The 16,437-nt window shown below is 46.3% G+C and overlaps 1 protein-coding gene across 4 annotated transcripts in view; it reads right to left on the bottom strand.

Annotated features, from left to right (window-relative positions):
* The window catches only part of Mamld1 (mastermind like domain containing 1), a 119,254-nt gene that overhangs the window by 43,933 nt on the left and 58,884 nt on the right, over positions 1–16,437 (bottom strand). For all 4 annotated transcript variants that reach the window (XM_045140929.1, XM_045140930.1, XM_004668933.2 and 1 more), the window contains exon 2: positions 15,885–16,043. In XM_045140929.1, coding sequence (XP_044996864.1) covers positions 15,885–15,980 — 96 coding nt within the window. In that variant the 5' untranslated portion in view covers positions 15,981–16,043. The remainder of the gene's footprint in view (positions 1–15,884; positions 16,044–16,437) is intronic.

Here is a 16,437-nt window from a genome sequence, read left to right as displayed (position 1 = left end):
GACAGTCAGCCTGTGTTAAATGGAGACCCTACTTGGAAACACAACAAGAAACTTGGATGAAGCAATATCTACTTCTTTAGAGTGGCGGGTGACTGGCATTCCCTTTCTATTCTCTACACTTCTGTGTTATTTGTTTTCAATGCGAAGCACTTGTAATTTTTTTCAAAGCCCAAGTTATTTAAGTAAGAAATTCCTCTGTGCAGATGCATCCTCAGGTTGGGGAGATATCAAACAAGAGGAAAAGGCCCCACTGTGGGATCGACACCTCTGGAGAGCTGCCCACCGTCTATCAAAGTAAACCCGCAAGGAACCATCTTTCCTACTCTGTCCCAGCTTCAGACTCCCAACCATGGTTGGCTCATGTCAAGGGAGAGTTAGTGGAATACTGCAAGTGCAGATTCTCTATCCTCTGGTGGCCCCTCACCAGACAGCAGGCCAAATGCACATCAATGCAGACCTCGGGCCCTGATGCACACGACAATCACTTCGAAATGTCCAGATTCCCAGAGCCTCACATTGGCATGTCTCCTAGAGGGTTCCCAACACAGCCCCTGGAGAAGCAGCAGAAGGCTCCTCTGAGTTTTCCCTTTTCCATGGACTTGAATGTGACCCTACTTTGGTAGAGGCTGCATAGTTTGATGTTTGGGATTTAATTCTGCCAACAGGTAGCCTGAAGTGTTCTGGCTGAGCAGTGAGCATACCAGTCAATGAACATTAAGGCAGGGAACAGCAGCTGTGTTTATCAGGGAAGGGCTCAGTTTTAGTTGCATAGCTTCTGCTTTCACTGGGTATTGGTGAAGTGTGGGAAGCTATTATCCTTTAGCTGCTACCCCTAGATAAAAGCTCACTTCACAGCTTCTTCATACTCAGTGGCATGATTTGTTATTCATTTCAGTCTGAGAGGCTGGCTGGGGTTTCCCCCTGTCTACTTACACGCTGGTCTGTTGCAAGTCAACTGGGCCACTGGGTACTGCTACTGAGGTTCTGCCTACCCAGGCCAGGCCTTTTTGACTGAACTACTCCTTTAAATAAAGTGCAGCACATCGAGAGAGTTCACTGTCCTGGAATGACTTCCCTTCTCCGTGTCCCCCACCAAGCTTCCAGAATTTTCTAAACAAACCTTTCTGCTATATTCAAGTGCTGTTTTCATTCTCTGTGGTCTCAGTGACAGCAAATTATTAATCTCAGGTCCAAGACAGCTTCTACTTCTTGCAGACCACACAGTACACATGACTGTGCCCTCTCACTATGACATGAGTGAAGCAGTGACACAGCAGGATTTTAGCAAGCAGAAAACAGAAGGGGGTATGATTTGCTTCCGATCATGTGAAGAGATAAGGACATTATAGACCTTAGGTGCTCCAGCCCTTAGCCGGAGATCCTTCATCAGTCTTGTTTTGGGGGGCAGGATGGGAGGGGGAGTGGGTGGAGCAGATTGTCCAGGAACCTTTCAGATGTGAATTTCCATGCATAAATGCCTGAAGAGCTCCCTCCCATTTTCATAACTGGACATACAAAGCTACTGATGTGATGCTTCCTCATCTGACAAATATGACACGGCAGAGTCTACCCTTTCATTGCAGCCAGTACCAGCTGAAGTTGATGGAATTCTGGTTCCATCAGAAAAAAATGACCCAAAGCAACTCTACTCTTTGCTTGTTTTTCTTCTCTTCTCTGCCCTCTTTTGACTTCTCATCTTCCCCTCACTCCATTTTTGGGGTCTGGTTGTGTATCCCAGGCTGTCTTCAAACTTTTCTCCTTTCACTTCAGCCTCCCGAGTGCTGGGATTACAGATGGGTGCCATTACATCAAGCTTCCACCTCTCTTTCTACAGTTTATTTTTGTCCAAAATGACAAAAAGGCAATAACTTTTAGAAAAGGTATAGATTATGAAAGTAGAGTCATGGCTCATAAAATGAGCGTAAGGACTATAACATATGTCTATTACTCTTTCCAGAGAAGTCTACAGGCTCTTATAAATGTTTACTTTTGGACACTCATGCTGGAAGTTGAACCTGGACATTAATAAAAGCCCAGCAAGCAGTAGGAACAAGTTCCTATTACATAAGAAGCTAGGAGGTCTAAGAATCCGGGGAGTGTCTTTTTCCCTCCAGTGGTACTGTATTCTCAGGACCTATTAAGAGTCATCAAGAAGGTCTCTTCTTTCTCTCCACTAGTGTCTCCACCAGTTCAGATCAGGCTAACATATTTTCTGGTACTCGTCATATCTCTTTCTCTCAAAAGCACACTCTATAGTAAACACCTTCAGTCAGTACTGTGACACTTTCATCTGATGAGTTCCCATACATGCATGATTGGCCAAGATTTCCAGCCCTCTGAGGCCAGTGGTTATTCTCCTGTATACTTTCTCAGAAGAAAGTTATGAAGATGTTCTGGGGCATGATAGAGAAAGCTCCAGAATAGTTAAGGAAAGGACGTATCCAAACTGGGTTTATGGGAAGGGAAGGAGAGAGAAGAGAGTGCATGGACACATAATGACACATAGAGCTCAGAAAATATCTATGTATACAGTATCTATGTCTATGTTTGGCATGTGTCATTTACATTTTGGTTCTTGAGCAGAGTGTCCCAATAAATGGAAGTTTCTGAAGGACAAATATGATTGTTAGCATTCCCTGAATTATAAAACATGGGGCTTTGGAGAATCTAAGGGAGTTTGGAATTGACAGGGAACCCTGCATGATAATTGGCTTCGGAAAGAGTCAGTGATGGCTGAGCTATAAGATAGGGCTTCAATCTCTGTTACTAGGTGGTTTGGAGCAAGGACTCCGACATCCAGATAGGAATTTGCTGAGGCCCCTGACTTGCCTTGTACCAGCAGAAATTGCATGCTCGTACTAGATGCACATACAGGCTTTTATCACCAACCTTGAGCACAAACCATTTCCCTTTTCTCAGATAAGGGCAGATGATTAGGCTAGTGGTCTCAAGGTAGCAGAGGCTGCCTTTCCATACACAGCCCAGGCCAAGGAAAGATCATAGGACAATTTACCTCAACATGCTGGTTCCATGTGTGGCTCTAACAAGGCCTTTTATGGTTTCTTCAGGGTCCTTTGTTTCATGCAGTGTTTTATGAAGGGGCCCAGCTGAAGATACAGATTGTATGTATACAGATTGTATTGCAGATTCTAAACATCTGCTACTGGAAAAACATAACTGGTGTGTATTCAGACTACACAAGGAATCAAGAAAATAACCTTCTTCTGCAATGGTCCAGAGAGGTGAAAGATATCAAAAGTGGAGAAGAAAGGGCTCCACCATGTGCCTGGGTAACTTTTACAAATGACAAAGGTCCCTCCATCTGGACAGCTTCAGGACTAGTGGAAAACACCCTCAGGCAGTAATTTCCAGACACTGTAGAAGCCAGTAGATTCCATAAAATTCATAGGCTGGTGGGCTGCCAACTTTCATCATGATAGAGGCTAAGAATATGGGTCAATGGATAAAGTACTTGCTGTAAAAACATGAGAATCTGAATTTAGATTCCAGAACCTGTATAAAATGTCAGGCATGGCAGTGCATGCTTGTAATCCCAGTGTTGGGAGGTGGAGACAGGCAGATCCCAAGGGTTTACTAGCTAGCTAGTGTAGCCAAATTGGCGAGGTTCATCAAGTCTCAAAATAAAGTTAAAAAGTGACTGAAATGGATACTCAACATCAACCTCCATATTTGTTCATATGGATGCACACACATATGAAAATGCAAAAACATTTCTAGTCATGATATAAATGTCTCTAGGCTTCCCTGGGATAAGAAAACTTCTATCCCCAGCTGTCTACACCTTGCCCTGGAGCCCATGCCCAGATATACCAGACAGAATAGTCCTACATTTGCATCACAAAGTTGTGCATTTAAGAGGCCTTCAGAGCAAAGAGGACCCCTTCCTAACTGAGATCTAGAGACATCAAGTCCTGGGTTGCTGTGTAGAAATCATGGACTGTGTGGAGGATCTCTAAGACTGTGGTTGGGATTGAATGAACACTGAAGTACCAGTTTTCCCTAAGCAATGGTGGCCTGGCAGTTCTGCTTCTGTGTACTGTCTAGATTGGTGACCAGGCCACCAACTTAGGTTTTTCTTTGTTTATACACTTTTTTTAGAGAGAGAGAGAGAGAGAGAGAGAGAGAGAGAGAGAGAGAGAGAGAGAGAGAGAGAGATTTGGCACTCCAAGGCCTCAGCCGCTGCAATCAAACTTCAGATGCTTGCTCCACCTAGTGGGCATGTGCAACCTTGTGCTTCTCACACCTTTGCACATCTGGCTTACATGGTACCTGGAGAGATATTGAACACAGGCCCTCAGGCATCTCAGGCAAGTGCCAACATAACCACTGAGTCATCTCTCCCTCCCCCAAATTAGGTTTTTGCACTAGCATTATATGAGTGTTATCTCTGCTTTGTTCCTCCTGTCTCAAAATCTAGGCCTCAGGGTCTCTTCTTCAGAGAATTTATCTGATTTGAGCTAACTCTGTGCAGAATAAACTTCCCTAGCCTACTACTTTAGCTCCTAAGTATAGATTTTGACCTGTAGAGATACTGGCCCCAGTTAGAGGCAGACTTTGGAGTTCTAATACCACCAAAGCAGAGACTTGGAGAGGACATGAGATAAGGAGAATTATGCCAATCCAGAGACCTTCCTCTTTTTTTGTAAATTGTGGTAAAATTAACAAAGAATTTCATTAACCTTTTTTTAATAGATAAGAGTTTTCTTTTTAGCCTAGGCTAGCCTTGAACTCATGGTGAGCCTTCTGCCTCAGCTTTCCAAGACACTTTCTTGCCTGAGATACCATATCTGGATGAAATCAAATTTTTCTGGCATGCATGAGTTCTGCATTTGGAATTTAATATCCCTCTTAATTTAACTTTCTAAAGATCTTCCCCAAAGGTTTTTTATTTGTTTGTTTGTTTTAAAATCTAGGTCCTCTTTTGAAGCTTCTACCATTGCAGATATAAGGAAAGACAGAATTTAGTGAGTAAGGTGATTAAAGGATTGGAGGTAGGACCAGAACCCTTAGTCTGCCTGAATCTTCTCTTAAATTGGTGGTCACCTTGAGCAAGTCATCTCTTCCTCTCTCAATCTGATTTTTAATTCATGAATGTACGTGTGTGTGTGTGTGTGTGTTGAAGCCAGAAGACAGCCATCTACCTTTATTTTGTTCTTTTGTTTTTTTGAGGTAGGGTTTCACTCTAGCTCAGGCTGACCTGAAATTCAGACTATGTAGTCTCAAACTCACAAGGATACTCCCTCCTGTGCCTCCTAAGTGCTGGGGTTAAAGGTGTGTGCCACCACACCTGGTGCACCATCTACTTTTTTAAAAATATTTTTTATTTTTATTTATTTATTTGAGAGTGACAGAGAGAGAGGGAGAGTGGGGAGGAGGATGGGGGCACCAGGGCTTCTAGCCACTGCAAAGGAACTCCAGATGTGTGTGCCCCTTTGTGCATCTGGCTAACGTGGGTCCTGGGGAACTGAGCCTCGAACCGGGGTCCTTAGGCTTCACAGGCAAGCGCTTAACTGCTAAGCCATCTCTCCAGCCCCCCATCTACTTCTTTTTGAGACAGAAACTCTCAGTGAACCTGGAGCATACCAATTAAGTAGGCTAGACTAGCTGACCAGCAAGTTCCAGGGATCATCCTCTCTCCACCTCCCTAGTGCTGGGATGATAAATGCATGCCACCTTGCCTAGCATTTTTTATTTGGGATCTGGGGATCAAATCCAGGTCTTCATGCTTGTGAGGCAAGCACTTTGCTAACTGAGCTGCTTATCCAGCTCTCAATCTATTTTCTTCCTACAAAATGAGGAGTGTGTGGCTACTTTGTAAAATTTCTTGTAAGGATTAAACGAGCACAGAAATGTAAAGTGAGAATAGTGTCGCATGGTATAGATACCAAATAAATATTCTCTCTCTCTCTCCTTCTAAAATGCAAACATATTTTTGGTGGTCCTAAAATAACTGTTAGCATGGCTTACTCAGCAACATTTGCCATTCAAGACACATCTGCCTTTAGTCATTGGCTATGTTCCTGAACAGCTGTGGGCAAGGTTACTTTTTGTAAACCAAATCATGATCAAACATAGCAAAAATTTGCCATTGGAAGGAAATCCTCAGTATGTCCTTTCATGAAGTGAAATATCCCTCATCTAAACTTACCTTTTTTTGTTTGTTTAAAGAAAGAGTGCATTTGGGGATAGTGCCCTGTCTTGTAATGAATCTTAATCCAGCTTTGGTCACAAACATATGCTGAGGTTCCATTGCTCCAGTGGAAACAGTGAGGAAGGGCGTGTGTTTATTTCACTGTATGTGGACTATCTGTGATTACATCATGGAGAGAGTCGAGACAGAGAGAGGGAGAGGGGGAGAGAGAGAGAGAGAGAGAGAGAGGGGAGGGAGGTGGTAGAGTGGTAATGCTGGAAGTATGGTGATGGTGGTGGTGAGGGTAGCGGAGGTGGGTGACCGAGCTGAGAGTTGGCAGTAGTGCAGGTGGTAGAAGTGATGGAGTTAAGGGTGATGGTGGTGGCGGCAATGTTGGTATGGTAGTACTGGTGGTTGAAAAGGAAGTGGCAAATGGTGGTATTGGAAGTGGTGTTGAGAGTGATGTTAGTGGAGGAAGAGGCGAAGGAGGTAGAGTGGTGGATACAATGGCAGTGGTGGAGGTGTTGAAGGTGGGAAGGGTTTTTTTTTTTAAAGTATATTTATTTATTTGACAGAGAAAGAGGGAGAGAGTGAGAATAGGTGCACCAAGGCCTCCAGCCACTGCAAACAAACTCCAGATGCGTGCACCCCCTTGTGCATCTGGCTAACATGGGTCCTGGGGAGTCAAACCTGGGTCCTTTGGCTTTGCAGGCAAGCACCTTAACCACTAAGCCATCCCTTCAGCCTGGTGGGAATGGTTTTGATGATGGGGCCCTGATGCTGATAGGGCCAGGACTTGACAAGACAATTCCTTCTGACACTAGTCAGTACAAAGCTCCACTGTGACAGAACCAGAGGGAGAAAATTTATTCAGAGTGTTGATTTCTCTCTCTCTCTCTTTCTTGGAGACAGGGTCTTACTCTGTAGTGTGGCTGGCCTGGAACTTGTGAGCCCCTGCCTTAGCCTCTTGAGCGCTGAGATTATATGATCGCCATGCCATACCTGGTTCATGACTGTGTTATTAGTAGAAGTCTCAAAACCATTTCCTTGTTTGTAGTCATTCATACTTATTTTTTTTTTAATTGGAAAAATAAAACTAAATCACTGTGGAAAACACAGGAGAGTTTTGTTTGTTAGTATGATACCAATAAAGTAATTTTATGTCGGATGTAACTACAGGAAAGGGCAAGGCAATTTAAGTTCCTTAGATGTCGTGTGGCTAAATTAAGGAAAGGACGGGGAGCAGTTAGCTACTGTACACTTCGCTGTGTGAGGCCGTCTATTCAAGAAAGCAGGGGCTGGGTGTTGGTGTTTGGGGAATGGCTTCCTGGAGATATTTCATATAGGCCAAGTCCATTGTTATCAAGCCCAAAGGCTTGATTTGAGGGAAAAAGAGGGACAAGCACATGTTTAGTCTCCAAACTAAAACTTCAGCACCTGAAGCTTATTTCAGAAAGAGGCAGCTGAAGGCAGTACCATTGGGCTCTGCTCTACAAAGATGCAGGCTTTCCACAGTGCCAAGGCAGGGCTGCCTCTAGGGGTCCAGAACTCGAGCTCACCACGGAGAGGGAGGGGAGGAACTGAAGAAGAGCTGGACTTCCAGTAGGACAGGCAATGAGCAAGCAACAAGAACACCATGGAAGTGAGCATGCCTTTCCAAAGGTTAACAAAGTGGTGACAATTTGCTAGCGTGGAGGGCAACTCCTCTGAGAAGGAGATATTTCCCTGAAGGTCTCATGCAGGAAGCAACAGAGCAGAGAAGCACTGGGCAGAGCACTCCACGTAGGAGCGCAATAGCAGAAAGACCCTCGGGGCAATGCCGTTGGCCTGTTGTGGTGACTAGCAGGCAGCTCGTGGACCTGGCGCCAGAGATCTGGGAACGTAGCCATGAGAGCACATAGGGCTTTGCAGGCCATGGGAAGGGTGTTGGATTGCAGTGGGAAGTCATTGTGGGGAGGGTAGAAACAGAGGAAAGATCAGCTCAATGTATGTGAAAGGTCCCTCTGCATGCTCGTGGGAGGAGAAATGAATGTCATACAAAGGAAAAGGAATGGCTGCAGAGGTAAAAACTCTTGACAAGGATGGGACCCAGAGCGTGGGGCTGGGGCCAACTTTGACACAGGACGGGAAGAATGCATGAGTGGGCTCGGGGCATTCTGAGTTCACCTCAAGTGGATATTGAGGGAAGCAACATTTCTTGGAGAAAACAAATGACCTCAGGAAAATGAACCACATACCCAGTGACCTGCATCATTCTTAGCAAACTTTTTCTTGGCTTTGGAGACCATGTGGCTCTCTTGCCACTCGGCAACTGTGTGGTAAACGCTTTACTCATTGCTGGACGTGACTGTGGCTTCACGTAGCTTCGTGAGGGGTTGTGTGTAGATCTCAGACCATAGCTTACAAACCCTTGACCTACACTATGCCCTGAACCCTTTCCCTTGGGAAATTAAGGTCTTTCCAAAGCGCCCTCTTAAAGCCTCAGGGCACCCCACAGGCCTATTCACAGAGCGTGTGTGGGTCATCTTTGGGGAAATTAAAAGCTTAAATACATTGACCACAGTGAAAGTGGAGAAACTATTTCTGAACTGGGTGAGTTATGTAGCAATTCCACGCTTGTGAACGAGCCCTCTGCGCCTACGGGGAAGGAAAGAAAGAAGGGATTCCCTTGGGCCTTGCTCTCCCAGCCTTTGTACACAGTTGGACAATTTGCGTTTTGTCTGCAGCACGTCCTCCCTGGGCCCTCCAGGGTCTTTGATAATATAGCCTACCTTCTACCCCTTCAGCCCTATCTTCGTTGCTGTCACAAACCAGGAGGCTGGCATAGCAGCTTGGCACCTTTTCTACCTCGGCAGCATGCCTCTTCACAGGCCAGAGCTGTTGTCTTCTCTTCTCTGTACCCCTAACGCCCCTGGCCTCGGGGCCATGACTCAGCTGGTATCTGCAGATCAGAATTACCTCCTGTAGAAAATGGTATTCTGCCCATTACCTTGTCTTCCCATTTCCAGTGGTAGGACCACACAGTGACTCAAGACTCACTTCCTACAAACTGCAGAAGCGACTCATTGGCCCAGTGATGCTGGTGAGCCCCACCTGCTCTGTGTGTTTCTGGTCTCTTATGGACAATTTCTAAGGGACCTACTGATGGTTAGGATGAAGCAGTGTAGTCTCTGCTTAATGGGAACCTTGATGTGCCAGGAGCTAAGCAACCTTCCTACTAGGGTATAAGGGATGGAAGGAGCTAACTGCCTGGGGTAGCCATAGCAGTAGCCATAACAGCTCAGCCTGGGAAGTTGGAGGGTGACTGAACCTGTGGCACTGGAGGGAGATAGACAATGCCAAAGTTGTGCTGAAGGGCAGGGTGGGTAAGAGAGAGACAGACAATGATAGAAGCAGCTGAGCCCAGACCTTGAGCCTGGGCGCTGGTGGTAGGGAAGGGCGCTGTTCTGTGGCTGGTGCCTGCCTTTCTCCCATCAGAACCTAGGGATGACCATCTGTGAGAAGGGGGGCGGGTTGCAGACAAAAACGAAAAGGGAAAGGCAGGAAGGAATGGAGGGGAGGGGAGGGAAGGGAAGGGCGGTGTGACACATTATTCCCTATTCACTGCAGAAGTCAACATTCATAGCCCAGACTTTGGAAGCACATGTTTTCCCCTGCCTCCAGAAGTTGGGAACACAGCCCCCCAAGGACACCTTCTGACCCACCTATCTATCTAAACGGGCAGACATCAAGTTCTCCAGCTGAGGATGTTCAGTGAAAGCAAGATGTTTCAGACTGCACAGGTTAGCACACAGTTTGGGGTACCACAGACACCCTGATTATATGGCCCACAGGGTCACACATTCCCTAGAACAGTGACATCCGAGCCTCAGCTTGGTCGAGCTCGCCCGTTGCCCTTGCTCTGGGGAGAGGTCCAATCACATTGCCTGTCCTCCCTGGAGCAGCTCCACTGCAAGACGCCTGCTTCCTCGGGCCGATGTCAAGGAAGCTGGGGTCCGGGGAGCTGCGTGGGAATGAAGACAAGGCGGTGTGTGCTCCTACTTCAGAAATAGGCATTGTTGAGCCATCTGCCAAATGGAGCTCCCCTCCCAGCATCCTCCCTTCTTACTGACTGATTTGCAGGTCACTGATTTCCTCAGCTGGGCTACTCAGCCAGGACCCAGATGCCAAGGCCAGTAGTGTCCTGTGAGCTGAGAGCTGCCCAGCCCTTGCAGAAGAGACAGTCGTCTTCTGCAAGCAAGGCAGGCAAATCCTCTGCCTGGCACTCTGCCCCAGTTGGGCGTCTGTAGCAGGGAAGGGCCCTTGCTGCAGGAGGAGGAGGAGGAGAGCAGCAGCGGAGGGAGTGAACAGCTGCAGGCTCCATGGGGAGGATCCCCAAAATAGCAAGGCGCATACGCACTGCAGGCCTTGACCCAGAATGCTCAGGGTTGCACTACCAACCCAGCTCTGCTCTCAGCAGCGGGGCTGCCTGTGAGGCTTCCTAAGGGGTTCTCTGCACCCTACCTGAGCTTCAAGGACACCTTACCCTTTGTCCTTCTGATGGGGAAAGAAATCCTGAGCCCATGCCAAACTCTAATCATTTCAAAAAATGCCCAAACCAATCATCCCTTGTGTACTTTACAGCACATCCACACCTCTGTCTTGCTCAGCACAACTCCAAAGACCCTGCTATAGGCTGAGAGTCCTGAGTAAGCCCACTTGACAGTGTGGGAACTGGGGCTCGGAGGCTCACATAAGAAGCTCAGTAAGCAGCCGGGAGAGTTATGTCTTTGACGGGCTGCTGTCTGGCATCACCTGGGTCATGCATAAGAGCCCATGTATATGGGACCCTTCTCTTGCAGCTAGACTTGCAACTGCAACATCCCCACCGCTGGCATGAAGAGGGGTTACTGCCAAAGACCCCAAACCTTGAATCTCAGCCCCTGTCCCTGTCTTTCTATGGAACTTTGAAGCAGACTTGTGAAACAGTACGCTAGGCTGGACAGAAGGCTCCAGGGGCCATCAGACTGAAGTCAGTATGTTTCTACTCTTCCCCTGTTCATGTCACTGCAATGAAAGTACCGGGGCATCTGGAGTTATGTTTTGTCCACTACTAGAGTTGACACAGTGCTGAATGCGGCCTGCAGATGGCCCCATTGATATCTGAGCTCTTAATCTGGGAATCTGGATGGCAGCAAAATGAGTAGAGTTTTGGAAGCAGAACTCTGGGTTGTGAGATCTGAATTGACAACTTCCCAATTGAGTGACTCAGGACAAGTATCTATCCTTCCAGAGCCTCAGTCTCCTATTAGATGAAGAGAAACTATTACCTCTGTCACAGGGTTGGCTCGGGTAATAGGCACAAAGTATCCTGTCCAAGAGACCCCTCAACCATTCTCTCAACAAACTTGCTCTCATTGAAGGATGACTGAAGTCCTGGAACCCAGAGTGTAGTCCACAGCTACGCACACTGAAGGGGCTCTGGAATTATGTCAAGAAGCCAGAGAGAGATTCTTAGAATCACACCCATGATCTCTGACCTCAGGAGGAAGGGGGCTTGTTTGAGGTCTCATCACTAGTCACAGCTCAGGATTAAGTTAGAAAGCTGCTGCCTGAGTCTGGCACTGTTTCCTCAAGGGAAAGCATGTAGCACAGACCTTAGCCCAGTCACATACTATCAGGGAGGTGAAGAGAATGCCTCTTACTGGGCATTTCTAAAGACAAAGGTAGGAAGGAAGAGGACCAGTATTTTTGTAGCCATGCAAACCTCCACATACTCTTTTACAGACGCCTCCTTTATTTCCAAACATTAGCCTAACCCTCCATTATAGGTGAGGAGACAGGTTAGGGATTGGTTTGGGTCTTTCTGTAGGGGGAAATCCTGTTGCATTTGGAGCCATTCAAATGGTTCTCACCTCCCTTCTTGGCTATCATCTGCAAGGCACTAGGTTCCTCAGAACTCATCATTTTTCTCCATAAGGAAAAAGGCTGATAAGAACACCCCTACCATTTGTGCCAAAAAGTGATTGGCATGCTTGTGAGGTATAATGGGCACACCAATTCCTTGTAACCTATATAAAGTTATTTAGTAGCACTAAGTGGCTGAAAGACATATGATAACCAAAAAGTACATTCCCCTCTTCTTTGAACTGTACATCTAATGCTCTTAACACCATCATTGTTTTTAATCAGAAGAGTTTGCTCATTTTTTATGGCCCTGGGCTTGAAACTAAGGCCTCCTGCATGCCAGGGCAAGCACTTTACCACTGAGCTACATCCCCAGGCCAACTAACTCCCTCATTTAGTCAAGGAGTTGACATAGGAATGGAATAGGTGCTACTCAGAGCTGAGGGAATTTTTGCAACTTGTAGTAAGGTGTGCACTGAGCTAGAGATATGACATGCACCCTGAGTCCCAACTCAAGGTAGGTTTTGCAAAACTCAATACAGCTTCAAAAGGAAGAACTACATAGCTTGTTTCCTGTTAAAGCTCCATATGTTAACCTTGGAAAGATGCTCAAATGTTGCCGAAGGGGGAAAGAAGCACCCAGTGTCGCAGCAATCATTCGGCAATCGTGGTGCTGACTGAACACATGATGCTGAAAAGGAACTGGAAGCATTGAGATTTCTTATGACTGACTCCTGCCTAATATGCCCTCAGCATTCTGTGTTTTGCAACAAGCTTAAGATCTAAGAGGCAACAGAGGATGGTGGGGAGGGCAGTAGGCTCTGAAATCTGCCAGCTCTTAAGTTTATGACTTTGGTCAAATTGCTTAACCTCTTTGAGCCTCAGTTTCCTGGAGATAGTAACAGCCTTTTCCTCTCAGGGTTGTCATGAAGAAGACAGGAGGCAGTGTTCCGAAATGTTTTGCAAAGTGCTCATACCTACTCAATGCTCAATCAAGGTGGTTGTTCTTGCCCTTGCTTCATTTGAACTTTGTTTCCATGGAGGGCAGTAGCTACCTAGGAACAGGTGCAAGACTAGAACCCCAGAGTCCCGACTCCTGGTCTTAGGCTGAGAGCAGCTGTCACATCAGATTCACATTTTCCTACAAAGGAACTCTAAATTATTTACATGTAAATTTCTCAGTGATCTAAGAAAATTCTCCTCAAGTGGTGCATGCCTATAATTCCAGCATTCAGCAGGCCAAGATAGGAGGACCAAAAGTTCCAGGCCAGGTTTTTTTGTAGCCATACAAATCTCCACATACTCCATCGTAGATGAATCCTTTATGTCCAGGCCTTAGTCTACAGAGGCTAGGCTAGGCTACAGAGTAAGACCGCACCTCCAAACAAAGAAATGAATAATCTATCCTCTCAGGCTCATAGAATTTTATCTCAAGACTTTTGTGTGATATGTTTTATTTTTAAATTGAGATAGTTTGATTTTCAGCAAGAAGCAAGAAAACCAGTTAAGCTGAACTTCCAAAGCAGGTCTTGGTGTTGAGGATGTAATTGGGTGGGGTGAGTAATATGCTTCCAGATGTACATGGCTTCCTGGGACCAGGGCACAACATCAGCCTTGAATGCTATGATGCCTTGGAGAACTAACAGTGGAAATGCCTGAGATCTAGCTGAGGCCAGGCCCTAGAAATACAAGGTCAGTTATTGCCAAGGACTTTCTTTTTTCCCCTCACATTACAGGGCCTGCAATAACTTTGCTTGGACAGCAGTTTTTGGTGACCACACAGATGATTCTGCTATTAAGCTTCCAATCTCTCCCTTAGTCCACTGGTATCCTGCTGCAAAGATGGAGACTGGCACTGGGGACCTTCCTGAGGTTCCAGAAATTGAGCAGCCACTACAACTCAGTTGTTTTCATACCACTCAAGAGCTGCCCTGGATGTTCAGTGATGGGAGTTAGCCAAAGGAGTGGATTCTGTCAATGGCATCCCCTCGAGGCCACTCACATGTGCCTTCCAAAAAGACAGATGAGGTTTCAACTGTGAAGAGGGATCATCTGAGGAAGCATTGCCAGAGCCTTAGGTATATTTTTGGACCCCTTCAACTGGGGCAGATCCTTGGTCTTCTACGACAACTTGGCATTTCAAAAATAGCCAGGTCACTCAGAGCCAAGGGCAGAGAACAAGGAGGGGGGGGGGAGAGCTGATTCTGATCAAGTGCAAGGTGGGACTCTAAAGCAATGAGTGTGCATTTTTGGCAAGGCTTTCCAAGGGCGCAAGAGGTTGTCTGCTGTCAAAAGCCAAGCTTCAAAACGGCATGCATAATGGTAGCTTCTCCACAGAAAGGTCCTGTTCCAAGGCTAGTGCTCCCTAGAAGGCACACATTGTGATCTGCATGGATGGAAACTAAAGTGTTATTTATCTCATGGGCTGGAGAGATGGCTTAGCGGTTAAGCGCTTGCCTATGAAGCCTAAGGACCCCGGTTCGAGGCTCGGTTCCCCAGGTCCCACGTTAGCCAGATGCACAAGGGGGTGCACGCGTCTGGAGTTCATTTGCAGAGGCTGGAAGCCCTGGCGCGCCCATTCTCTCTCTCTCCCTTTATCTGTCTTTCTCTCTGTGTCTGTCACTCTCAAATAAATAAATAAAAAATGAACAAAAAATATTAAAAATAAAGTGTTATTTATCTCACATACTTTTGTTTTGGTAGGGGTGTCCAGTATAATGAGGAGGATGGGAGGAAGACTCCTGTCTAACTATAGCTCACCCACGTTTTGGCTAGTGTTTGGCCCAGTGAATGGGAAAAAAAGTGGAAAACAAAGGAAGAATTTAAAGTCATGCTGAAACTGATCATGGACTCTGGGGACAGACCAGATGCTTTCCTTTACTGACTCAGCTGTTTACCACTAAAGAGTACCATGTAAGCAAAAAGGGTCAGTAAGATGGTGGTTAGATATTCCCTTCTGGAAACTCAACTGGGGGCTGGCAATTTGGAGGACAGGTCACTGGCCAAGCAGCCACTCCATTTCTGTGAGAACTAGAACTCCAGCCGCCCACGTCTTAGACACATGCACACACTCAATAGCACGTCCTCAATACATGGTTGACAATGAAGGGAAAAAAGAAACATGGGTCAATCATGCTACATACCTGTACACATAACAGAACCCGGAAATAAATGAAATGGATTGTCTGGGAACTGGAGAAGATGGGACCTGTAGTTACGTGAAATGGCATGACCTCACAGCTCAGGGCTCTCATTTTCATGAGCAGGAAGGAAACAGACCCCTGGTTCCATAAGAGCCATTTCCCCTCTGCTCTATTACTTTCAGAGATTAAGCCAGCCACTCTTCGGAGGGACTAATACCCTGAGATAACAGCCATTGTACTCACTGCAGCTCCTGCTAACAGAGCTAATCTTGGTAGACAGGGCTGTTGCAAGCATTAATTGTCCAATTCAAGCAAGAGCGGCTCTCGTGGCCCCTTCTATCACTCTGTCTCCTAGAACTACCAATGGAATCTTAATGCTGAATTGTAGACACTTAGATGATGGCTGCACTCCTACAGAATAAAGCAGAAGTGTGCCAAATACATTTGAGACGTGATACCAGGGCTGTAGAGTTGAATCCGAATCTCTTTCTGTACCCTATTCACTGGCTTCTTGTTCTTTGCCAAAAATTCTCAAGAGGCAGGGGCAACTCATCTCTTAGATCTTTTCGACTTCAAATTCAAGTTCCTTACATTTTAGGGCGGCCTCTCATCACTGCACAGAGAATTTCAAAAACACATCTCATGTTCAAGTTTAAGATTAGAAGCATTCAACACCCCCCACCCCCCATAGCCCATTTTCTGACCGATTCCTGGAGCTTTCTGGGCTCCTGACGATTTCCCACCATGGTGAAATGGGGAAGCATGCTCTCGATTACAAGCCGACTTTTCCAGTCATCCATTGTTTGACATGCAATTTTATTCTTGACTCTCCAAGGTGCTTCCCAAACGACCTAGACACAGGGCTTAGGGAGACAAAAAGTACACTGTCTTTCAGATATGAAGGTGAGACCATTGACCCCATGAAACACAGATTTCATTTCTGAATACAGATTTCTGTGGAGTCTTTCATATTCCTTTCCCTGTCTCTGTCCCCACCACACCACCCTCTTTGGACACCCCATCCCCCTGGGAGGAAAGGCTTTTCCATGAGGCAGTTGGCAGAGGTAAAATGGCAGTACCTGGCCATGGCACAGAGCAAGTTTTACTCGAAAACAGGAGTGGGCAGAGGAGTAGTATGATAGAACTAAAACAGCACTGGACTGAGAGATGGGGACTGTGCGTCCTAGGTTCTGGCTTTGCTCTGAGACGCAGTTCCCTTATATGAAATACAGTGGTTAAATCAAAGTGATGATTTAA

The sequence above is a fragment of the Jaculus jaculus genome, chromosome X (genome assembly GCF_020740685.1).
Source record: "Jaculus jaculus isolate mJacJac1 chromosome X, mJacJac1.mat.Y.cur, whole genome shotgun sequence".
Lineage (NCBI taxonomy): Eukaryota > Metazoa > Chordata > Mammalia > Rodentia > Dipodidae > Jaculus > Jaculus jaculus.
Note: the sequence above shows the minus strand (reverse complement) of the source record. Positions and strands in the feature narration are given on the sequence as shown.